The 26,257-nt window shown below is 38.7% G+C and overlaps 3 protein-coding genes across 4 annotated transcripts in view; 1 reads left to right on the top strand and 2 right to left on the bottom strand.

Annotated features, from left to right (window-relative positions):
- Nucleotides 1–26,257, top strand: part of LOC131942051 (gamma-aminobutyric acid type B receptor subunit 2) — a 215,606-nt gene that overhangs the window by 49,102 nt on the left and 140,247 nt on the right. The window lies entirely within an intron of this gene.
- On the bottom strand, nucleotides 219–1,400 carry LOC131942214 (cysteine-rich motor neuron 1 protein-like). 2 transcript variants are annotated; one of them, XM_059301957.1, is made up of 3 exons: nucleotides 1,287–1,400; nucleotides 658–871; nucleotides 219–493 (listed from the first exon to the last, which is right to left on the bottom strand). In XM_059301957.1, the coding sequence occupies exons 1-3, from the start codon at nucleotides 1,348–1,350 to the stop codon at nucleotides 358–360; spliced, it is 414 nt and encodes a 137-aa protein (XP_059157940.1). In that variant the 5' UTR covers nucleotides 1,351–1,400; the 3' UTR covers nucleotides 219–357. The 2 variants fall into 2 exon arrangements, with proteins under 2 accessions (XP_059157940.1, XP_059157948.1); XM_059301965.1 differs by having other exon boundaries at nucleotides 1,311–1,381.
- LOC131942207 (antistasin-like) lies at nucleotides 2,157–5,670 on the bottom strand. The gene is made up of 3 exons (XM_059301945.1): nucleotides 5,570–5,670; nucleotides 3,030–3,249; nucleotides 2,157–2,451 (listed from the first exon to the last, which is right to left on the bottom strand). Exons 1-3 carry the CDS (start codon nucleotides 5,622–5,624, stop codon nucleotides 2,220–2,222), a joined length of 507 nt encoding a protein of 168 aa, XP_059157928.1. The 5' UTR covers nucleotides 5,625–5,670; the 3' UTR covers nucleotides 2,157–2,219.

Raw genomic sequence — 26,257 nt, 5'->3', positions numbered from 1 at the left:
TCATCATCACCACATTTAAATCACACCGCCACATTTAATTATCTAATATCTATTCCGACCTACGACCCTCCACCGACCTGAACCTCCCACTCAGATGTTATGTGGCCATAATGTCATTGAGTTGAGCTGTACAGACGGGCACAACTTGAGATAACGACATACAGCTTTTAATTACATCACAGGATTAAAAAAATCACAGGCAATCTAATATAGTGTGTTACATGTTTATTATATAGTGCAAGATAAATTAGGTGTTTCAGTATATAAAAAAATACTTAGAAGTGGAGATTTAGTGAGATTTTATATGAAGCCAGGACACCCACTGGTCCTTCAGGACGATAGGACAGTCAAAAGGTCCTACTTGCAAGCTGGACACCCACTGGCGTCCAAAACAAAGCCTTCTGGGCAGTACAGGTCACAGAGACCCGGGCATGGGCTCTTACACCTGCACTCTCTACAGCCGTCACTAGCTGGGATGTACTCAACACCGTAGCTGGGAGGGGAAATTAAACGAGTTCATTAAAAAAAAATTCAACCGTTAGCTTGCAATCATGAGTATGAGTTAACAGTTTTCCTTTTTAAAAAAAAAACCCAGAAAACATCAACTTGTGTTGTATCAACGACATTAACGCAAATAAACTCTTGCGATTGACTGACCTGCATCCAACAGGGCAGGTTGGCGTGTAACACAAGCAGTGACAGGGGGGACAACCCTTCTCCACTTCCTGGTACCTCTCACATCCGGTCACACTTGGACAATTACCTTCACAGGCCACCTTACCTTCACAGATGCACATGTCCTTATATATATACCCTCTACCACCGCAAGACTCTGGACATGATATTGGTCGAGGTGCATTCGGGTATGCTGCTAAACAAAATCAAATTAGGCGTGTAAATGATACTGATAAAAGAAAGCGGCACTTTATAGTGCTTAAAGCAGTCCAAACTGAATTACGTTGCTTACTTTCATACATAACACAGGGTCATATGAAACAATCTAGGTGTAATTGTAATTATTCTTCATGTACCAACATAATAAAAATCTGCCTACAACGTTAACATCTATATCACAAGTTGGATACCAAAATCTGCCTACAACGTTAACATCTATATCACCTGTTAAACAGCAAAATCTACAACTAACATCTACATCACCTATTGAACACCAAAATCTACAACAAACATCTATATCACCTGTTGAACAACAAAATCTGCCTACAACTAACAACTATATCACCTGTTGAACAGCTAGGCCACAATACACTACGATACAGTCCACTCACCAGCCATAAGAAGGTCACACACACCTGTCACCCAGAAGACAGACAACAGAACTCTCGCGGCCATGAAGCTTCAGTTTGAACTGATGACGTGTCGATCTATCTTAACTTTATATCTTCGTCTTACCTTGTTTTTCAAGGACTGTACCGGATCTAATTTAAAGTAGTATCGCATTACATTCACTTTTCAAATATTGAAACATGCTGTAGTTAAAAAAAATACATCCTTTAAAAAAAACAGGATTTAACAAAACCAAACTGACAGGTACAACTTCTATAAATAGATCCTATGATGGCCGTATCACATCTCAGATGTTAAAAAACATTGACGTCATTCTCTCGATAGAGTCACGCTCTAATGGACTATGACGTCTCCAAAAATCTTTAAGATACACTCGAGTCTAGAAGTCTTACGTCGCATGTTTACAACCACGAACGTGCGTGCGCAGAGGCGAATTTGTTGGACCTCACAGCCTGAACATCTGCTCCGATGTCATATCGTTTGGCTAATTCCATAAATAACATTTACACATACACACACACACATACACTCACATATAACCAACACATCAACAATAAGATTTGCCGTTGAATATGTATCGATTACCACAGTAGTGTCCACATTGGCAACAAAACATAATAATTGGGCAGATGTTCAAATTTATTTATTATTTCAAATTGATTTTTAACCTAAAGAAAATTAGTTTTATACATAATAGGGAAAACACATGGATAGTCTTTCAAATTTTATTTTTATCAAACCCATTAAAACCGCACATTGCCGTCATAAATATATCTAAATATATGTATGTCGTATGTGTGAATGTAGTTGTGTATATTTGTGTTTTTATTGGTATACGTTAGAGTCGAGTGGATATACATTAACAAGTACAATGTCAACACCGATTGGCTGTCTTTGATCACGTGATCAGCTGGTCATCCCTGACACTTGCACGTGGGGCAGCCATTCTCGTCCAGGACGTTTCCGTTCAAGCAGGCGATGGCGCAGACAGGTGGACACACCCTCTCCCTGCACCTGCACGCTGGGCAGCCGCTGGGGTCAAGCTCAAACCCGTGGGGACAGTGCAGGTCACAGTGACCCGGGCAGGCACGCTTGCAGCGACACAGTCGGCAGCCGTAACTGTTTGTGTGGTACTCTACTGCTCCCCTGTCAAGGTTCAAATAGCATTGAGCGGGTGGAGGGAATACTTAGTCTACTCAAAGATTAACTTTATAAACTCATCCTAAATCATCCTAATTTAAATCACCAATACACCTACACACCTACTTAACACACCTACACACCTACTTAACTCACCTACACAACTACTTAACTCACCTACACACCTACTTAACACACCTACACACCTAGTTAACACACCTACATACCTACTTAGCACACCTACATACCTACTTAACTCACCTACACACCTACTTAACACACCTACACACCTACTTAACACACCTACACACCTATTTAACACACCTACACACCTACTTTACACACCTACACAACTACTTAACACACCTACACACCTACTTAACTCACCTACACACCTATTTAACACACTTAACACACCTACACACCTACTTAACACACCTACACACGTATTTAACACACTTAACACACCTACTTAACACACCTACACACCTACTTAACTCACCTACACAACTATTTGACTTACCTACAAACCTACATAACTCACCAACACACCTGTTGAAATCACGTACACGTGTACTACTCACCTGCAGGTGGGCGGGCACACAGGTGGAACACACTGACACTCACAGGTCTGGCACCCGCTGGCATCGACCTTGTAGACCTCACACAACGGCCAGCGGCGGCCACACATCCGTCTGGGACACGCGGTCGTGTTGCGGTTCACACACCTGCACGCACGTGCGTCCAGCACCTGGTCGTCTAGACACGCCAGCAAACACCTGGAGATCTGGGGGACCTGGGACTCTGTGGACGGTCAAATTGTTAAAGTGGTTGGAGGGGGGGGGGGGGGTCAACTAGATGGTCGAGTTTTCAAAGTCAATATTAGATGGACGGTCAAATTGTTAAAGTGGATGGGATCAACTAGCTGGTCACTTTTTCAAATTCATCATTATATTCATTCAAGTGATAAGAGTATACTATTGCACCTGGCATTAACAGCACCTTGACCCCCCCCCCCCCCCCATGAATGTAACCCTGACCCCTGTCAATGTCATCCTGACCCAACTTACATAAATTTCACACTGTAAATTACAATGTATCCAGCACCAACAAAAGCATCCTGGTTTTATTGCGCTATTGTTTCACATCAAACATTTGAAGCTACCTACAATTTACGATCACTCTTAAAATCAATCTAATCAATCGATAAAAATCGGCAAAGATCAATAGCATTGTTTCATCCATTTCTTTGACGCTGCTTACAGCTTCTAGTGAGTAAAGGTCACGAATCGCGACTTACATAACAATAAATTATTATTCTGAAATTTTTTATCCACTGCTCTCCATTTATGTTTGATGTGGTGGAGAGTTTTTGACAACCGCTACAGTCTTCTTCTTTTTATTTCTTCGTTCTTAATTTTAGAGTTGGAAGGAATCCCCTCCAACACTATCAAGTATACGTATCAACTGGTTATGCGCCATTGAGGCCATTGACTCGGATTGCTAATCCGGAAAGTCTCGAGTTCGAACCTTCGGGCAGATGAGGCTCGTTAGCTGGGGACAGCCACTCTTCTAGGAGAGACAACTCCAAAATCAAACAACTGCTGCCTTGTAGTTTGTTCTTGGTTGGACAAAGGCTATGGAAGTAAGTTTAAAAAGAAAAGCAGGCTGAAATTGGAGTCAACAGCACAACAATTTGACACGTATCCTTAATTGTGTTGGAGTGAATCCCTTCCAACACTAAAATTAAGAACGAAGAAGAAAAGAAAACTATTTCGTGAGGACCTCCAGTACACAAATAAATGATAACGTGAGGACCTCTGGTACACAAAGAGCTGAGGACCTCTGGAACACAAAGAATTGAGGACCTCTGGTACACAAATAGTTGATGTGAGGACCTCTGGTACACAAATAGTTGATGTGAGGACCTCTGGTAGAGTTGATAACGCGAGGACCTCTGGTAGAGTTGATAACGCGAGGACCTCTGGTAGAGTTGATAACGTGAGGACCTCTGGTACACAAAGAGCTGAGGACATCTGGAACACAAAGGGTTGAGGACCTCTGGAACACAAAGAATTGAGGACCTCTGGTACACAAATAGTTGATGTGAGGACCTCTGGTAGAGTTGATAACGCGAGGACCTCTGGTAGAGTTGATAACGCGAGGACCTCTGGTAGAGTTGATAACGTGAGGACCTCTGGTACACAAAGAGCTGAGGACATCTGGAACACAAAGAATTGAGGACCTCTGGTACACAAATAGTTGATGTGAGGACCTCTGGTAGAGTTGATAACGTGAGGACCTCTGGTACACAAAGAGTTGAGGACCTCTGGTAGAGTTGATAACGTGAGGACCTCCGGTTCTAACGCCGACATTTTTGACTGCTCTATTACAGCTTAATGTGGCAGACTTGCATGCAGTGCGAGGAAAAATTGAGATAATTAAATTAGACCCCATTCATTTGCTTCTCCGTGAAACCTCCAAACCGAATTAAAATTAAAACACGACATGTTAATTACGTTCCCGTGAGTTATTCCCTAATTAGTTTTAATGAGCATTGTCTCGAGTCGGTATCTGATTTGGTTTGGTTTTAACCGCGATAATTTATTCATTGCACAATACGGAGGCCAGGTCGCAAAACGTTAATTATGTTTTCTAATTCATCTCCTTTGTTTTTATCCGCCATATTTCATTCTAATGTAGCCATGAGATAATAACACTTGTCTAACACAGGGTTTCTTTCTGGCATTTTTAGGGAGGGGTGGACTTTAAGCTTCTGAAGGGAAACAGACACATGTTTCAGTTTATTTTTCCATATAATTTATTTTCTATCTCTTCCGCGTGGGGGTGGGGGAGCAGCGCCCCAGGAGAGAGGAGAGACGCCTATAGGAGACTCTAGTCAAATAAAGTAGAGTCTCGAATAGACGTCATTCAACGCGAGCACACAACTGGTGCAGGTTCGAGACCTGGCTCTGACGTGTCAGATATTTTTTAGGTACAATACTATTTCAAACCGTGAACTTCATTTAGAAACATTACTGATGACAAACACAGCGAAAATAAAACAATGATAAAAACCTTGGTTACAACAACCTTATAGATTGGCATTAAAAAAACAACTTACCTGCTAACGTCCCACAAGACAAAACAGCGACCAACAAAACAAACCAGGTAGACATTTCATCAAGTTTTTTCTGTCTTCTGTATCACTAGATCACAACTGTATTCTATGTCACTAAATCACACCTGTATTCTATGTCACTAAATCACACCTGTATTCTATGTCACTAAATCACACCTGTATTCTATCTCACTAAATCACACCTGTATTCTATGTCACTAAATCACACCTGTATTCTATCTCACTAAATCACACCTGTATTCTGTATCACTAAATCACACCTGTATTCTATGTCACTAAATCACACATGTATTCTATGTCACTAAATCACACCTGTATTCTGTATCACTAGATTACACCTTTCTGTTTCAACAAACACCTAGGGGTGTTTTCCGTCTCTATATACTCACCTGATTTTCTAAAACCCGGACATATTCGACGTGTTGGTTGGATGAAATTCGTATCCGGATTTTTGGGGTCACTTTACTAGGTCAAATGTCACCTGACAATGGACGTAAATAACGGAAAGTGGGGTAACAGAGTCCGCCCTGCCCGAGGACTGGACCTTACAACTTGTTTGAGGACCTGACAGCCTATCCAAGGTGTAAACAATCGTTAAGTCTCAAGTTCCGTGAGTTTTGTTACGTTTCGCGAAGTCTGTAACATTAGTTTGTAGTATTTAAATGTTACATATAAAAGCAGTACCATTTTGTCATGGTGCATTTTTAAAATTATGTAAATCTATCACCATTAAACAAGTGATTTTCTTAACCCTAAGGATCACAAAGGTATATTTTGTTTTTAATCATCAGATAATAATAGAGGGTTACTAAAGTTATATAATGTCTTGACTCGTGGATGAAAGATTATCTTGTTCTCAAACATCAATTGTAGATGGTTTAGTTACTAGTCTATATTTGTTTATGACGGTTTTCGCCTAAAAAACTAGTACTGTTGAATGAACGTTTTATTTAATATCCGTTGCCTCACCTCAACCTTGACCTGATTACGATGGTGAAAACACAGGACCTGTAAACTTTAAAAACAAACGGAAAAAAATAACCTTAAATATAATATTTACATTGAGAGATTAATTTTATGTCAAAGTGTAGGAAGAGGCGTAAAGACCTATTCGGCGCCCGGGGCAAACTATGAATTTTCCGCACCATATCTCCAATTTCTATAAATATAGTTATTCCTGTCTGCGAAATTTTTAAATCTGTGAGTTTTAAATTAATTTTTACACCTTTTGGCACCCCCTTGGAGTCGCCGCCCCACCCGCCCTCCCCCTAGCTACGCCACTGAGTGTAGGACAAAGCTAATATAAAGCTCAGAAGTGCTGATGCTCAATGTTTTCTGGAGATAAAAGGGGAAGGAGGGGGGGGGGGGGGGTCAGAACTCCTGTTTTAGGTGTACGAAATAAATTTGGTTACATATATCTTTGTAATTTCAAATTTGTTTTTGAATGTAGATGTTTATTTTATTGAAAGAAAAATATCGACTATTTATTTATGTAAATACATATTTCATATACAATCGCACCGATAAGCAAATATCGTTGTTTTTTTTTTTTAAATTTATTTTTAGAACTTCATTAAAAAATATTAGGTATATTAAATGTTTGTGAAATCATTGGTCAATAATTTCATTCCATTCAGATCTGGTCATTTCCATCTAGCAGACGGCAAGGTGCTGCTGGATAAAAGATTCAAGCAGTTGTTGTTGTTAGGGGGTATCTGAAAATATGAAGTTAAGATTCATTTTTAAATATCTTATCTTCTATTAGGACAATGTCGACTTGTCCCTAATAACATTATGTCAATTATTCTGAAAGACTTATTAAACAGCCATAAATAGATGACCTCACGAACAGAGTACCTTGACATTTGATGACTGTTAGAATTTTAGCATCAGCGAGCTAACACTAGAATTCTTTGCTATATTCATTTTAAAAAAAAATGCAAACAGAATAGAATATATAAATAAACGTAAATTATAGGGCTATATATTTTAATGTTATACATGTTTGAGAAAAATGTGTTATACAATAGTTATTGTTTCTTTGAATAAAATTTAGTTTATACATTAAAAACATCTAACATATTATTTTCAACAAAAGTCCGAATCAAGTTGTCCATACATCGCTGAGGATACTGATATTATAGCCTCTGAAAATATTTTGCAGACAGAGAGAGAGAGAGATAGAGGTAGAGAGAGAAAAGTGCGCATATGGGCTTTTACATATTTGGATTATCATCTAGTTTGAACCTGAATTTAGTGAAAACTACTAGACAAAGGAACTACAACACAGATACCCCACAACCCCGGGCTTCTCACAAATATATCTGTGACAGTGAGGTGTTCAGATACTTGCCTTAGGTCTGACGCCTACGACGATACACCGCTTCTCTTGTTAAGAATGGCGGAATATACGTAGGTCTTGGTCCGTGAGGTTCAGCTGGTCGTCGTCCGCACTCCTCACACCAAAATCGAGGCATAGGATAGGCTTGAGGGTTGACTGCTGAAGTAAAGAAACAATTATTTATTAACTACTAAATATGTTAATGTATATATATATATATATATATATATATATATATATATATATATATATATATATATATATATATAGATATAGATATATATATATATATATATAGATATAGATATAGATATATATCGAATATCGCCACTAGTTCAGATAATTGTTCTCCCTTTCGTTATTGAATACAGTAATCTTTACAATTTTACAATTTTACAATGTGCTCCGAAAACTCTGGACTGGACTACGAACACTGGACTACGAACACTGAACTACGAACACTGGACTACGAACACTGAACTACGAACACTGGACTACGAACACTGGACTACGAACACTGGACTACGAACACTGGACTACGAACACTGAACTACGAACACTGGACTACGAACACTGGACTACGAACACTGGACTACGAACACTGAACTACGAACACTGGACTACGAACACTGGACTACGAACACTGGGCTACGATCACTCTAAACTACGAATATCCCAGACTGTGATCTCAAATGACGAACACTCCTAGATAATGTAATTTGTTTTTAAAAATATGCGGTACATTTTAGAAATTTTTTTACCGCCCCCCCCCCCCCGAACGAAATGAAATTTATATAATTTATATAGAAAATATATACTTTTAACAGTGTCCGCCCCCCCGAAGAAAGTTTACCGCCCCCCCGAAGATTTCAAGTGCCCCCCCGGAGAAAAAAGTCTGGAAGAAACACTGTCCGGGTGGGAGGGGGGGGAGGGGGAGACTTAACATTTGGTGAAATGAAATATGCGGTGAATCGTTTTCTATTGTGAATAAAGCAGGATAATTTTTTTTTAAATTGAATTATTTATTGAATTCTTATTTATCTTTTATAGAAAACAGATAATCGAACTTTAAGAGAGCCAAAAAAAGTGAAACAGACATCCACACATAAACATAACCACTTACAGACATACAAGCATCTTAACAGAAACATAGTGACACAGACACAAAGCACATAGACACATAAACATACACCTAAATAGACTAAATGACTAGAAACCACATAGACATATATATACATAGAATACTAAACAAATAACCAAATAGACATAGGCAAACAAACATACAAATAAACATTCCGAAATTCTCCTTAAACCAGCCAGTCCAGTTTAAAAATAAATAAATATGCGCAGTCTAGTTTTAAGACAAGGACATTGCAACGCTTAAATAACTCATTGTTTATTTTTACTAAACATGCGTAAACAAACATTCCAAACGGTCTTCCCACGCTTGACTGCGTCTGTTTACATTTCATCACAATTAACGCCCAAAACCTTCATGTCCGTCTTTACTAATTAAAATATTACTTATGTGCGTTGATTTCTGATGTGAAATATTGTTTCGTAGTTGCTCATCTTATTTTTTAAAATTTTATTGTAAATTACTTTCTTAAAAATTATTCAATTTAAAAAAAAAATAAATAGACGGATCGTTCTTTTGTTACAAAAATATTTCAATAATTAAAAAAAAAACAATTCTCGCCCTGACTTTGCACTCATTAACTTAATGTAATTAGTACTCAGACAATGCATATCTTTGGACTCTTAATGTATTTCTAGTTTATTAATTAAGGTTGTTTTATTCTTGTCTTGACCGGAGATGTTGTGAGTGGTACATTATTTTTATCTGAGCCAGCGGGGGTTGTGGGTGGGGAGGAAAGGGGTGGTGGTGCTTACATTATACAAACCTGTCGCTGTTTCGTCCAATATTTCTGAACAAAAAGCTCAGGCTGGAATCATTTGGTTAAAGACCAGTGTTTCTTCCAGACTTTTTTCCCGGGGGGGGGGGGGGGGGGGGGGTACTTGATATTTTCGGTAGAGGGGGCGGTCAAGATTTTCCGGGGGGGGCAATTGTTATTTTCGGGGGAGGGGTGTGGTCAACATTTTCCTGGGGGGGGGGGGGGAGGGGACACTGGTAAAAGTAGCCTATATGTTTGCTATATAAATTCCATTTCGTTCGGGGTGGGGGTAGACTTTATTCGGGAGGGGGGGGGAACCCCGTAGAGATGCCTGGAAGAAACTCTGTTAAAGACTAAATCTGTCATCGGCTACCCACGAAACAACGCGGGAGCCACCGAGCAAAGTAAAAACACGGACACTTTAAACATCGATTTCCGTGACAGAATACACGGAACAAAATATCTTCAACTTACATCGCACGTTAAAGTATCAATTTTAGATCAGAAGCCCACCTACTCCCATTCCCACTCACATTCACGCACACACACACACACATCCCCCCCCCCCCACAAACACACTCACACACTCACACACACACTCAATCACACACTCTCCCACACACGAATCCCTCACAGCCTGCATTTAAGTATCGACGGAGTAGAACGCGGGCCATAGAAAGAAAGAGCGGATTTCTATGCAAGTGTTTATTGGTAGCCCGGGCCCGCTGCTCAATGGGATGCAATCATTTACTGCGTCATAAATCACGCGCTGGGGACGTGGATAATAGGTTGATGTACAAGACCACGCCCCTTCCGGTGGGGGGTCGAAGAGGAATTGGAATCTATCCCAGAGTTCTCTTGCACCGGTTGTCCCCGGGCATATGTGCAGTGTGAGTGACGTCACAAAACGAGCGTGCGTAACGTGTGACGTCACAGAAGAGCGCGTATGACGTCACGAAAAAAAATGTAAACCGTGTGACGTACGAAGAGACAATAACATAACTTGTGAACAGAGTTTCTTCCAGGCATCTCTTCGGGGGGCTTGGCCCCCCCCCCCCCCCCCCGAAAATTTTTTACCCCCCCCCCACCAAACGAAATGAAATTTATATACTTTATATAGAAAATATATACTTTTAACAGTGTCCGCCCCCCTCCCCCCCGAAGAAAGTCTACCGCCCCCCCCCCCCCCCCCCCCGAAAATTTCAAGTGCCCCCCCCCGGAGAAAAAAGTCTGGAAGAAACACTGCTTGTGAATACATGGCAAGTCAAGATTTGTGTCGTCTGACAGGTGCCTGACGTCAGTGTGACGTCACGGGATGTCACAACGAGACACCATGTGACGTGAAATTAAATAATCACGGATTTACCTACGTGAAAAAAAAAATATTTTCCAATGTCGTCCAAAATTTATCTTGAATTTTTCCCCCGTTAAATTCTTCACCGTTAGACTACAATGGGCCCGATAGATTTGTTTACACGAAGCGCTGACTTATGTCTGATTTTATTAGCCGTTGACCTATTGTAAAGGGACCCAAGGGACTGATCAACTTTCCATTTCCCCACAAATGAAGTTGGCGTACTGCGTTGTTAACTAGCACGTGACTCACGTGACGTTGATTCTCTTTCAGCCATCTTTAATCTCTGATGAGGTGACATTACACTTTAATCTCTAAAAAAGGTGACATTACGCTTTAATCTCTGAAAAAGGTGACATTACACTTTTATCTCTGAAAAAGGTGACATTACACTTTTATCTCTGAAAAAGGTGACATTACACTTTAATCCATGACGAGGTGAAATCACCGTAAAACTTCACTATATAGCGCACGCACTGGAGAGAAACAGTGGCAAGCAGCAACTTCAAAATTTGGTTGTAGGTTCAAATCCACCTGATGCCACTACAAAGATCACTTCCCAATCCCCCTACCTTTGAAATATCAAAATGGTACTTCTTTATAATTAGGAAAACATCTTCAAATTCATTAAAACTTTCACCAATTTAAAAAAAAACCCATCTTTACAATTAGTTGATCCAAATACACTTATCACAGACGTCTAGTATGTTCTCCAACGTATATTTCATGCTCCCAAATCCGAGTTTTGAAATTTAAAAAAAAACGTAAAATAAATTTTTATTACAAAAACATTTTCATTCAGAATTAATCTCGTCCAAGTGAAATACGTTATTATTTTTTTACGCCATATGCCATCAAAAAACCAGTTATGGATTGTGCTATTTCACAGGCTAAAAACAAGGAGATTTTCATTTCAAATTTAATTTGCTTCCCTCCTACGATTGGCTTTTTAAAAAAATCTCTTTATCTCATCAACCATTTTAATGCGAAATTTTTTAAACACTTCTATTTTATGAAAGAAATAATTACGTCCTGTAGGTTATATATATATATATATATATATATATATATATATATATATATATATATATATATATATATATATATATATATATCAGCATAACATTTTATTCGGTTTGATTTTTTCAACATGGAAAAAGCTCTTAATTTTCGACTACGCATGCGCATTCACAAGCACACAGCAACGTATTGATACCACGTGATCAGACATGCGCAGATGCGTGAGAAGTTCCATTATAGGAGCTCTTGAAAATGACCAAAACATTCTTTTAATTTTGGTGGAAGAAAGAAGACAGGGGATTTGCGGGGAGGGGGGGGGGGGGGGTTGGGGGGGGGGGGGGGGGGACCGGGGGCTTTTAAAGTTGGGATCTGATTGCTAATGACCAAGATTTTTTTTTTATTGACATTAGCATAAAAATAAATGCAAATATGGAACTGGTCCAGGAATTCTCGTTAAACACCGCAAGGTAAAAGCTTTCTCTTTCTCTGTAAATGTGTGTGTATTTATGTGTATGTGTGTGTGTGTTGCCTATGTATGAATGTGTGTATATATGCGATTATGCAAGTCGTATTGTAAGTATAGTACTCTTACTATTACAAAGACATAATGTCAAGTGTTAACTTATTATTATTGTCCTGATTAGTACCGTACATAAAAGTATTACGTATGTAACTATTTGTGACACAAATGAGAAACTACAAACAGTAATATATACAGCCCGTTGCATCATTCTGAATGACGGGAAATGTTGCTAGTATTTAATAAAAGCGCTAACAAATATCGCCAAACATTTTTAAGTGCTCAATTCTAAGCTATTGTTTGACATCAAAGGCGATCACTCAATCCTGGGGTTTTAAATAGGCTGAATATTTCACGAGCAGAGATTAGGCCCTCATCGGTGACTGGTGTTCAGAGAAAGGGTATCGCTCCCCGGTGGGAGGCGATACATCATCCGTGTCTGGAGACTGCAGGACAACGCTGGAACCGCTCATCAGTGCTGGTCGTTACAAGCAATCTACATGTGTAATAACGGAGTGAGCCGTATGTGGGCGTGATGCAGGAAACGTTCGTTTGATGGTCGGTTATATGAGCTCTGTATATTACATGGATAGCAGGATCTTTTTGGTTTCTGTATATTTTTTATTAGCTGCATATTGTCCTACATAATAAATGTTAGCCTTTTGATAGATTATATATATATATATATATATATATATATATATATATATATATATATATATATATATATATATATATATATTATATATATATATATATATATATATATATATGCATGTAGGCCTATATATATGCATATATATATATATATATTATATATATATATATATATATATATATATATATATATATATATATATATATATATATATATATATATATATATATTTATATTTAATTCTACCAAAACTTTCTAAGATCACACATCTCCTATTCTACCAAAAACGTTCCAAATTTACGCAACAGCCATTCAACCAGAACAAAGCCTACCGTCTCAGTCCATTGAACACACTTCCACAACTTTCCCCTCACACACATTATACACTTTAGCTCAAGTCAACAAAAAAATGACTTAAAACTGCAACAAAGTAACTATAAATCATTTTTAAGTCAACTTCAAATATGACCTATTCAGCCAGTTTCGAGTAGACTACATAGAGTTACAAAGTACTTTTTTAAATCAAGTTTATTTTATTACTTCCCCTGAAAGTTTACAGAAGAGTTGACTCCCTTTAAATGGCACTTGTTTTTTTTTTTTTTTTAATGGCATTTGTCGCAGACGGCTACAGCTGATCCTTTACAAATTCTAATGGCGTCTTCAATCAAGTGTGAAATGTCGATAGACATGTGTTTTACCAACTACATTGGATCAACTTTCCACGGTAGCACCAAATGAAACCATCTTCCTCATCAGACCAGCAACACCTCATGAAAAATACAACAGCATTAATTTAAATCAGAAGGTATGGGCTGGATGGTATAACGAAACTGAAGATGGAGAGCGGATTTGATCCGCATCCAGCCTGCTAACGGTCGTGGATCTCTTCACTCGACCACATTGTACAACAAGATCTTATACTAAAACTTTACTTCCACCTCGTCCCCTCTCCACACTCCCATCTCCCCTCTCTCCACTCCCCTCTCCACACTCCCCTCTCCACACTCCCCTCTCCCCACTCCCCACTCCCCTCTCCACACTCCCCACTCCCCTCTCCACACTCCCCTCTCCACACTCCCCTCTTCACACTCCCCTCTCCCCTTTCCACACTCCCCTCTCCCCACATCCCTCTCCCCTCTCCACACTCCCCTCCACATTCCTCTCCCTCTCTCAAGTCTCTCTCCCTCTTCTTGACTTAACTATCTGACCTATTGAGTCTGTGTCCTGAACGTGACGAGGTGGCCGAGTGGTTAATGCGATGGATTTCTAATCCATTAGGATTTCCAAGCGTAGGTTCGAATACCATCCTCGGCGGCTAAACTTGTATTTGATTATTAAATTATTTATCCGAAATGACAAAATATATCTACCTCATCAATGTTTGTTGATTCTTTTTCGGATTCCGCCACCCGAGACATGAGAATAAATCTTTTCTTACCCACAACGAAGTTTACCTTTTTAAAGACAAGGCAAAGAAAAAATAAAATACTTAAAAAAAACTTTTTAAAAAACCACGTTTTTCTTGTGGACTAAAAAGTAGAAAATAAAGTTTTCTTTTGTGCTTCCTCGAGCTGTGCAGATTCTTGTGATGACTGACAAAAAACGTGGGTACGTTCACCATCAAATTTCCCGACCCATCTGCCCGACCCACGTTTTTTGTCAGTCATCACAAGAATCTGCACAGCTCGAGGAAGCACAAAAGAAAACTTTATTTTCTACTTTTTAGTCCACAAGAAAAACGTGGTTTTTTAAAAAGTTTTTTATATAGTTTATTTTCTACTTTATCTAATGACTTGATTAAGTATGACTTGACTAAGTGTTTATAAATACACGGACTAAAAATCTTGAGCGACCAGGATTCGAACCTGGGTTGTCGCGGCCACAACGCGAAGTACTAACCACTATACGATCACGGCCAGCGCGCTCACATCGATTAGGGCCGAAGTAACTGTGTCAATAGGCCTCCAGTCTTGTCGGTATCTTTAGAAATCATGTCCTCAATTTTATGGTCCTTAGGGCGTAATTAAATTAAGCTAATTACGGTCTCTAATTACTAGTTTTTATGATTGCATCTGAAATTGTTAGGCGAAAGTAACCTGCGTGCCAAATTTCAGATCTATAGAGCAATCAGAAGTGGGCTAATTTTCGATGTCAATTTTAACAACAAACACACACGAAGCTGAGTTAATAAAAACGTGTTAATAAAATAATTTATGGTTAAATTGGCTTCTGATTCAGATTATACGATCATACGCAAGACTTAATCTCATCTAGACAGATATCAACTATTGAATAAAGGAACACTTAATTGATCACGTTTTATTATTGTGTAGACTCAGCTAATGTAGGTACCCAGACTTTCATTAGCTTAAAAAAAAACTATATCCTAGCTATTATTTCTCACCTATTTGAGTCAGTAAATTACTAGATCGCTATGATAATTATAGAAAGAACATGATAGCGTTGCTGCTCCAACGTGGGCTAAACCTGATGTTTAACTTCCAACCCAACCCCGCCTCAATGACCTCGCACGGGTCACCGTGACCCACTAGGTCAGCTGGTCCTGGTACAGTACATGACAGGGAAGAAAAAAATGATTCACCCCCACCCACCCCACCCCACCCCTCCTCACACACACACACACACACACACACATACACACACACGCAGAAACACCAGACTATCCCAGAAATCTTTTCCCCATTAGACCAGACTGCCGGCTGTTTCCTCCACTCATGCAGACACCCCCCGTCCACTCCCGCCACACCCCCACCCCGGGACTGACGACTGCAAGTCAGTTACCCCCGGGCCACGCGCTCGGACACAATCGTTTGACACTCTGCTTGACTTCAGCATGACTCGACACTCCGATTGACTTAATCATGACTTGACTGGAGAATATAGCTGTGGTAGGAACACCTGACTTTTTTTCTGGATGGTTTGTTAGATAAAATATGTGTTGGCGACACGTGTGACGTCACAACCAGGATCAATGGTAGGAAAGGGGGGGGGGGGTCATTGCGTCATCCCTCAACCAAGAGTTCACAGTTCACGGTCAAACTAGGCTAGCACATAAGGACCTAGCCATACCAGGCTAGCACATAAAGACAGCCATACCAGACTAGCTCATAAAGACTTAGTTATAATTAGTGTTTCTTTCAGTGTTTTCCGGGGGGGGGGGGGGGAGCCGGACACTGGTAAAGTATATAGGCATCGCACCCCCTCCCCCCTGAAGAGATGCATGGAAGAAACTCGTGTTATAATTCAATTTATAGAAGGGTTAGGGAATTGAACATGATTTGTTGGTCAACATTGCGGTTGTAGGATCGATATTTTATATGGGGCCTTGCAAACACATGTTCACGTCTTCTTGGGGGTCTGGGGTGAAATCACTACAAGTTGACCCCATGTTCTGACCTTAACGACAACTCAACCTTTGTGGTTGTCTTACAAGAAAACTTGACCTCTATATTTGACCTTCACTACAACTTAAACTGCAGAAAGACGAAATGTTGACCAGCATTAGGACATGTCCTACATTAGGGCATGTCCTACATTAGGGCATGTCCTACATTAGGGCATGTCCTACATTAGGGCATGTCCTACATAAAGCCATGTCCTACATTAGGGCATGTCCTACATTAGGGCGTGTCCTACATTAGGGCATGTCCTACATTAAGGCATGTCCTACATTAGGGCATGTCCTACATTAGGGCATGTCCTACATTAGGGCATGTCCTACATAAAGCCATGTCCTACATTAGAGCATGGCCTACATTAGGGCATGTCCTACATTCGGGCGTGTCCTACATTAGGGCATGTCCTACATTATGGCTTGTTGCATTACGACGACACTAAGTAGTAGAGGAAAGGGGAGACAACTTGAGGATTTAAATTAAAGAGTTATCCAAAAGTAAACCTTACATCCGGGTTATAAAGTTGCCTTAATCGTGCTGCGTAATCAGTTGCAGTAATCGCAAGTTGTAATCGTCCTCCATCACGCAGTCCAGCTAATCCGATTACGACGAAAACAACCTACATTTTTTTTCTAAATTGGCGGTCAGAACTAATCGATGGACCAGCGTAATTATCATTAGTGAAATGTCAGGCTGACATAAAAAATGATTGCTAATGAAGGCAGTCTTCCAGTGGTATCAGCAAAGCTTTACCAACTTATCGGTGTAACGGTTTAACCTTGATTAGCTGGAGCTTTGGTTGAGTGCATTTCTAGATCAACTCTTTCATTATAAATGCGACGTCATACGCTTTTGTAAAGGAACGCTTATATATATATATATATATATATATATATATATATATATATATATATATATATATATATATATATATATATACATATATATATATACATATATATATATATATATATATATATATATATATATATATATATATATATATATATGCGTTTCTGTATCTTAACTCAATCTAATATTAACTATTTAACTATCACGTAGTGGGTATGTAAAGATGTACAGTCGAATTCAATAGCTATATAATCCGTCCACATTCACACAAAACAAAACAAAACTTACTCCCATTGACATAAACAGGTCGCATACAAATCCACCCTTCTATTTTTACATACACACAATTCGCCTCATAAATTTCAACATATTTCCTGCAATTGTTCACTCCCCCTGGGTAATGATTGTAATATTCCGACGAACATTACCTCTCAATTTTTTCTTTATAACACCAGACCAAGTAAATGGCTGGGAACTATTGGAGAAACAATTTCTGCTTACTGCTAAAATAAAATCTTTTGCTGTCTCATGTTCCACAAATTAGAGAGATAGTTCCCCTCCCTATCCCTATTCCTCCCTCCCCCCCTCCCCCCCCCCCCCCCCCCCCCCCCACAATTCCCCATCACCCTTCGAATATCGACGATTTCTCCCAATCTACCCTCTGTTCGCGTCGCACTGCCATTCAAATTTCCCAATTAATTTCGTGTTAAAATTTGCTGCGGATCAATGTTCGCCACTACGCCCTCTATCGGAGAATCTGATTGGAGTGGAACTCTCCAGCAGACGGCAACCACGATTACGTCCCCTTGGTTTCTGAGATTTTTTTTTTTTACCGGTGATATTTTATTTTCTCATCATTGATTTTTTACCTCCCTTCTTTTATATAAGCATCAGTATTGCCCCTTTCAACTAGTCCCTTTCAGTGTACATAGACGTATATTGACCTTTAATATATGCTAGTAACCCATGACAATACTTCACCTCCACATCAAATTTAATGAACTGGTTTTTGATGTCAAATAAATCGATGGATTGTTGAACACGTACATACACAATGACTCCATACCCTGACTAAAGCATTGATGGAAAGAGTAACGATTTAGTCTGTCAACCTATTTCAATCAATTAGGATCTTAATTAAATAAAATTAGGACAGCGCGTGATCATCAAGGGCTAAGCCACGTGATCAGACACCAATCCCGACGTGGTGCTATCAGTAGAAACAAAATCATTCTCAATTTTTTTTCTTGACTATTTTTTTTCCCGCGAGACTTTTCGAAAATACCATTTTGTAAGCCAGTTGTCTGAACCTTTGTATCAAACCAAATTAACCAAATACGTTTCTCATGAATCTTCCTTTAACCATTATCCAGAAGCCATTAATCAAAAAAATAAAAAAATAATCATATTTCATTAGCTTTATTTCCCAAACTACAATTCCAAAACACACATAACAACATTGCTTGAACTGTGGTCTAAGCTTTTCATCACCTTCGTCTTTCTGATGTCATAACTCTAAAAGGTGCAAAACTACCACGTTATTCTCGATGAATATTTTCAACATATCTCCTCACATTCTTCATTACAGTCTGCCTTAAGTCAAACTAACCCAACTCTGCTCCTAACCAAAAAAAAAAAAAAACAACCCACCCACTGTTCTAACTCAAAATAACCTAAACCTCTATCTAACACTAACCTACCAAGCTTGAATGTTGTAGTCAGTACCTTTGAATTGACAAACGTTAATTTAAAATTCAAGTACAAATTAATAAATCCGACAACAAAAAATAAAGCGCTTTATCAACGGCTGGGAAAACCTTCTGAAATTAGAACATTTAGATTTTACAAACTGCAAGTAAAATATCCTGAAAATATTTTTGACAAATATTGCGTTTCAAGATTCATGGGATTGGTTAAAAATATAGCAAAGAAAAATTATTTTTGGAAAACTTCGAAAGCTTGTGATTCCCGGTTTGTTGGCTTGTGTTGAACTGTCTAAACTACAACAATTATGTGTGGACACGCCAACATTTACCGTTTCAAAATTATGTAAGAAATAATGACATGCAAACGATGCAAGAAATTTGAATTTAAAATTGTGCAAGAAAATTGCAAGATGCTCCGACCCCCCTCACCCAATGCAACTGGTAGTAGCTCGGCCATATTCTAGAATTAGCCATGAGCACGCCCCGCCCCTTGTCCAACTCCTGTTAGAGAATTCAACTCTGGGCGTCACAATGGTCGGGCAGGGCCGAGAACTCGAGCTGGTGAAGCCCGCACTTGCCTCTCCTGTCGAGACGTCTTGAAAACTTCCTAGACCGTGGCTTTCTCTGCACACTTCAACCCCTCGACCCACCGGCCTTGGAGAAAAAACCCACACGGGTCAAGATGGGAAGGGGACTGTGGTGGTGTCAGATGAAGAGTATGACGGGGGGGGGCATTTAATTTAATGTGGGTGTCAGGCACGGAGACGTTGATGTGACGTAACGTATAGAGCAAAACGTGTTGTGACAAAAATATAACATGCCCTGTTGTAACGTAACATGTTGGACACGTTATATTACAGTTATATTACATACCATGTTGTGACGTAACATACTTGACACGCCCTTTTTTGTGACGTAACGTGTAGAACACGCCCTGAAGTAACGTGACGTATACGTCACACCTGATATGTGACACACAACGATCGCCCGAACATGACGTTCCACATGTGACATACGACGACACGACGTTCACATCAAGCCGCACAACTCAACAGGCCCGTCCTCGTTGGCCTCTTTAAGACCCCCCCCCCCCCCCAATCCTCATTATCTCATTAGTTCCCTTCAAACATTGCCACACCGCTGTGTTCCCCCACCCTAGCGCCGCCACTGCTGTAAGTGGCAAGCCAAAAGGTCACACAACATCCCTGTTGGAATGTCCATAACAGGATCGCACCCTCAACTCGAGCTCGGGCAGGCTTAATCAGTTGTTGTCAAATGAAACGGTCGAGACGTAAGTCTCTCCCCCAACTGGAGGGCAACTCCCAAAGCAGATTAGATTCAAACGAGACAGCAAGGGGGGTGCGATTACTTCCCTTTGGAAGAGTTAGAGAAATACTTTGTCTTGTGAGTGCTAACCTGGTGCTTGATAACTTCACACATTCTTTCTTTACAAGGGTGGAAATGTGGATATCTATATATATATATAATATATATATATATATATATATATATCCAAAGATTGTAGTGAAGTGGAAACCTACTATCTTGTTTAGAGTTGAATGATCTTCACCCGCTTGAACCTCATCTATCAACACCCTATCCAACCCAGCAGTTAAAAATAATATTACTGTTCTACACATAGCGCTATCTACAGTTCGTTACTTTTTTATTTATTTCCGTAAACTTGTAAGTTCATGAGTTCATCAAGATGGCGGCTTGTTTAAAGGACAAATCAAGGTGTAGCTTTTTCTGTATAAAATGTGGTGTGTGTGGGGGATAAGCGACTTTTTAGGGTAGAAGGGTATAGACTTTATGGGGTAGGTGTGACGACATTATAGGGGAGAGTCTACTGAAGTCATGGGGTAGGGAATACTGACATTGTGGTGTAGTGGGTAGCGACGTTAAAGGGTAGGGGATACCAAAAGAACTCTCAAAAAAAATTTTAACTTTTAAAATATATTTGATGTGCTATCTGAATGAGCTGTATAACAAGTTGCCCTACTCACGTTCCCTACATGTTTCAGATATGTGCCATACATTTTCTAGTTCCAGAATTTGGTATATAAATGTTTCATACAAGTTCCGTACAATTTCTAGTCTTCTGTCAAACAAATTCCTGACATGTTCCGTATAAGTTCCTGACAAGTTCCATACCATTTCCAGACATGTTCCAGACTCGCTTAAGATAAGTTCCCATCAAAATCCTGATTCTTTTATTTGTTCCCTGTGTGACCTCAGACATTCCGTTAATTACCGAATGATAATGACCTTCCGTTAATTACCGAAGGATAATGACCTTCCGATAATGACATCCGGCTTCAAGAGATTTCAAGCAAATCCAAATCACATGGACGATTGCGTGCTCAGTAGCGCGTGACTCGTCGTCCTGAAGATTACACTGGCAGTCGTCACGTCTGCTGACCATGACCGAGTCAGGCGCCCGACACGCGTCACTGAACTGACCACACCCCTGGGGTTACCTACCTACACACAAGCACTTAATTATGCAAACATACTCCAATTAACTTTTAATGCAGTCGATCTGAGTTTTGTAAATAAAAACGGATATTGATTTTAAATTACGGATAAAATTGAATTAGATCCCTTAAAGGTGAATGTTACTGTTGAATCACACAGAAGTTTTAGTCCCACTCCACTTTCCACCCCTACCCCGTTGTCATAGTGTGCACCTGTCTGCCATTTAATTAGTACGCTCTAATTATTATTTTAATTATTATAATGAAGTACGAAACGAATTTATTCATAGAAAGTGTTTCTGAAGGTTTTGTGACGATGGCGCTATAAGCGGTTCAATTTTTAAATCGTGTTTTTTTTTTATTGTCATGGTTAAAAACTCAATTAATTTAGTTACACGTAAATTAACTCAATTAATTTAGTTACACGAGTAGGATGGGAAAGATGGCGGTCAGTGGTGTAAAATGCGGTAAACCCTCTATTAGTATAGCAATACTTGATCTGGCTTTTCTTTGTAAATAGACCTATTGTAAGGATAAATTAATTGTTTTTTATCATTGTGGACAGTTTTCCATAACATTCAACAGTGAAACAAAATATTGAAACCTGAGATTAATTAGTTTTAAATCTGACGGAGTTATGAAATAACACTCGCTCTTTGTCTGAAAATAAATTTTTGATTTATATGTTGATATTAGATTTCATTTTTTTGTATCTTGTTATCTTATTCATTTTTTATTGTTGAATAAACTAAAAAAAGTTTTAAATATAATAATAGGATTTACAAAAAACTATTAAATTCAGTTAATTAATTATAATTACTATTAACGTAAGCTGAAATTAATTTTTATTACAAATCACATTATAATATAAAACGAATGTTATTTAAGTCTTGAAATTATCGAATAACGTTCAACGTTTTAGTTTTAGTTGAGCAATGAACACATTTGCACTGAGTACATCACGCTTTAGTATTTAGCTTCTAACACGGCCAACTACACAGCACCAGAGTTTCTTCCAGGCATCTCTTCGGGGGGGGGGGGGGGGGGGGGCAAAGCCCCCCCGAAATTTTTTTAACCGCCCCCCCCCCCCCCGAACGAAATGAAATTTATATAATTTATATAGAAAATATATACTTTTAACAGTGTCCGCCCCCCCCCCCCCCGAAGAAAGTCGACCGCCCCCCCCCGAAAATTTCAAGTGCCCCCCCCCCCCCCCCTGGAGAAAAAAGTCTGGAAGAAACACTGCACAGCACACGTTTACAATGTTGCAGGGTTGCACCAGAAAGCTCACAACACCTCAAAAAATGCGCACCTCCGAGAGAAGACGCACACAAAAAACTATGAGCCATTAACGTATGATAAAAATATCATCGGGATTTTCCTATCACTGCACCCTCCCATGGCCGACTGGTTTTATTGAATTCTGGGAAATTTTATTTTTAATCGCAGTTGGTGGGAACTTTTCAGGACTGAACACATGTTTTTAAATTGTCACTTTTTAAATGTTTTTTAATTGTCACTTTTTTAAAAGTTTTAAAATTGTATGTTTTTAAATGTTCTAAAATTGTCAGTTTTTTTATGTTTTAAATTGTCACTTTCTAAATGTTTTTAATTGTCACTTTTTAAATGTTTTTAATTGTCACTTTTTAAATGTTTTTTAAATTATCACTTTTTATATGTTTTGTCACTTCTTAAATGCATTGAAATAATCATCGGCCTAAAATATCGCTGATTAGGTAAAAATGGGCGTTATTTGATCATTCGTTATTTCAAGGTGTTTTATAAATATTTGAAAGCGGGTTAATTTCATTACAAGTGGAAAGACAACAAATGGAACACTTTTTTTCTCTCAATCAATCGATTCACTGAGAAAATATTGCCTTCACTTTGTAGAAAATGTCGTTCAAATGTTACAGAAATTCTTGTCCTCCCAATATTGAACATGTTCCCCTCAAAAACCTAAAACATGTTCCCCTCCCAACATAAAACATGTTCCCCTCCCACCCTAGAACATGTTCCCCTCCCAAATAAAACATCCCCCCTCCCCAACATTGAAGATTGGCATACTTAGGGTCGGTATATTTTCCATTACCCTTGTTTTACTTTTTAAAAATGCACTTATATTGTCCCGCAACTGACTACTATAAGTTATGGACAATATAGCAGTTGTGTCCCCTATTGAAGTAGTTATATGAATTCAACAGTTGTGTCCCATATTGAAGTAGTTATATGAATTCAACAGTTGTGTCCCCTATTGAAGTAGTGATATGACAACAGTTGTGTCCCCTATTGAAGTAGTGATATGACAACAGTTGTGTCCCATATTGGAGTAGTTATATGAAACCATCAACAGTTGTCTCCCATTTGGAAGAGGTGGTTAAAAAAAGTAGGCTCCCAATGTTATACTACGGCTATATCTCTCGTTACAGCGTACAAACTCCTAACACATAGTTAACTGTACATCACAGAAAAATTTACCTAAATTATGCCTCTCTATGTTAAAAAAAAACGTCTACCTCTATTTCACTAAAACTACCTATATTTTACCAGAACTCCCAAATGCCTGTCTCTATTTTAAAAAATTAACACCCACCTAAAAATCACCTACATAATTCCAATGTTGAAAACTCTATTTAATGCCTTTAAAACTCATTAAATGCCTATATTTAAAAAAATATCCTTATGAATGTGTATAAAAGAAAAACTGCCTGCCGATCTCTGTAGGGCTTTGTGTCATACCTAAGCTTCTCCTCATTAAAAGCAATCGCCCCATTTAACGGTTGCCATTCACCCAAAAACAAAATCGATGCATTAAAAAAAGTTCAGTTTCAACACGCACTTACCTATCACTTAAGATGATTTCAAACTGATAAATAATGATTGTCGCATAAATAATGATTGTCGCAACAGCATTATCTTAGCAAAAAATGTTTACTAACTTCAAGAGGTGTGTAATTTTAGTGTCACTTCATTTTATTTAAAAAGCTTAATTTAAGTAAACAACAATTTATATATATATATATATATATATATATATATATATATATATATATATATATATATATATATATGTCTGTGTGTCTGTATGTAAGTGTAATTGTGTTGATTGTGTTAAGCTTTTAGACATTTCCAGCCGCCGAGGTTTTTTCCGTTTTAAAAAGAAACTAATAATGTATTTACACGTGGCTGTGAAATGGAGGCAATGGTTTTCCTATTCATCACTGGCTAGCTGGGAAACGATCCCCTACTTGATGGGAAGCCATCAGGGGTGATAACACACATTTCCATTCAGGAGCGGAACAAATGAAGATTAATCGCGAGGTGAGACAGACGGTAGGAGGTGCAAGTGGAGATGATCCAGGGAATTCAGGTCGTGGAAGGGGAGGTCACTCTAATTGTGGTTATTGATTTGGACAAGAGTGCAGCATATTTAGCCATGCAAATACAACGCTGTGTATGTGGGAGAAATACTTTGCTGTTTAAAATGTTGATGTTGATAAAGGCAATATTGATAAATTTACACTAATAACGAAATGTATGCAAAGAATATTTATTGTAGCGACACTTAGATTTTACACTAAACTTGTACCACTCATTACCTGATGCAGCTCTGATATTGTTTAATATGTGACTTAATTTTTTTTTAAACTAATCTTTCACATCGAGTAAATCATTCGGTTAGTAACGGTTAGTTGTTACACCATACTGGGCTAAACAACTGACTTAAAACAGGTTATACGAGCCGACCCGCTGCGTATCATACGCCGCTATTTAGTTGTTTTATTTTCTACTTTTTAGTAATTCATAATTTGTGAATTCTACAGTACCAATGCTGCCACTGAAAATATTTGCTTTAAAACACTAAAACCCTCCTTCCTCTCCCCCCCCCCCCCCCACCCGTGAAAGCAGCCTTCTCTTAGTTACCTCCCCTAAGTTTAAAATAGTTTCAAACTAAATTATCTGCCCCTAATAGCCGTCACTAAACCCAGCTCTACGATTGTAAAATGTAAACATTTAGAGTGAACTACAGCTCATCAGACCATGCGGGGGTGGGGGAGGTTGATTTATGCCTAGTGAGGAAGAGAGGGGATTGCAAGGCGCGTTTGCAGCTTGTTTTCAAACGGCTCCCAGAAGAGAATTATATATATAGATGCTCGCCAGAGGTGGAGACTTGAGACTTCAGGTGGAAGACAAGCGTGTTATTATATCTGGGAAAGCAGTTGTAAATTTACGTGGAACCTTTACAGTGCAGCTGTGAAAAAGAAATATATTATATTGTGAATATCTAAGTCATTTTCTGGAATTGATTTGTAAAAAAAACGCTTTAATTTCAAGACTAAGGAACCTTGATCTTTTAAGAAAATAATAGTATTAATATGTTGATAAATGCTACTAAATATTTGCTATGTTATTCATGTTAAAAATTGTTAT

This window comes from Physella acuta, unplaced genomic scaffold (assembly GCF_028476545.2).
Source record: "Physella acuta isolate Inbredline_101_S28 unplaced genomic scaffold, ASM2847654v3 ptg000033l, whole genome shotgun sequence".
NCBI lineage: Eukaryota > Metazoa > Mollusca > Gastropoda > Physidae > Physella > Physella acuta.
This window is presented reverse-complemented; position numbering and strand designations above follow the sequence as displayed.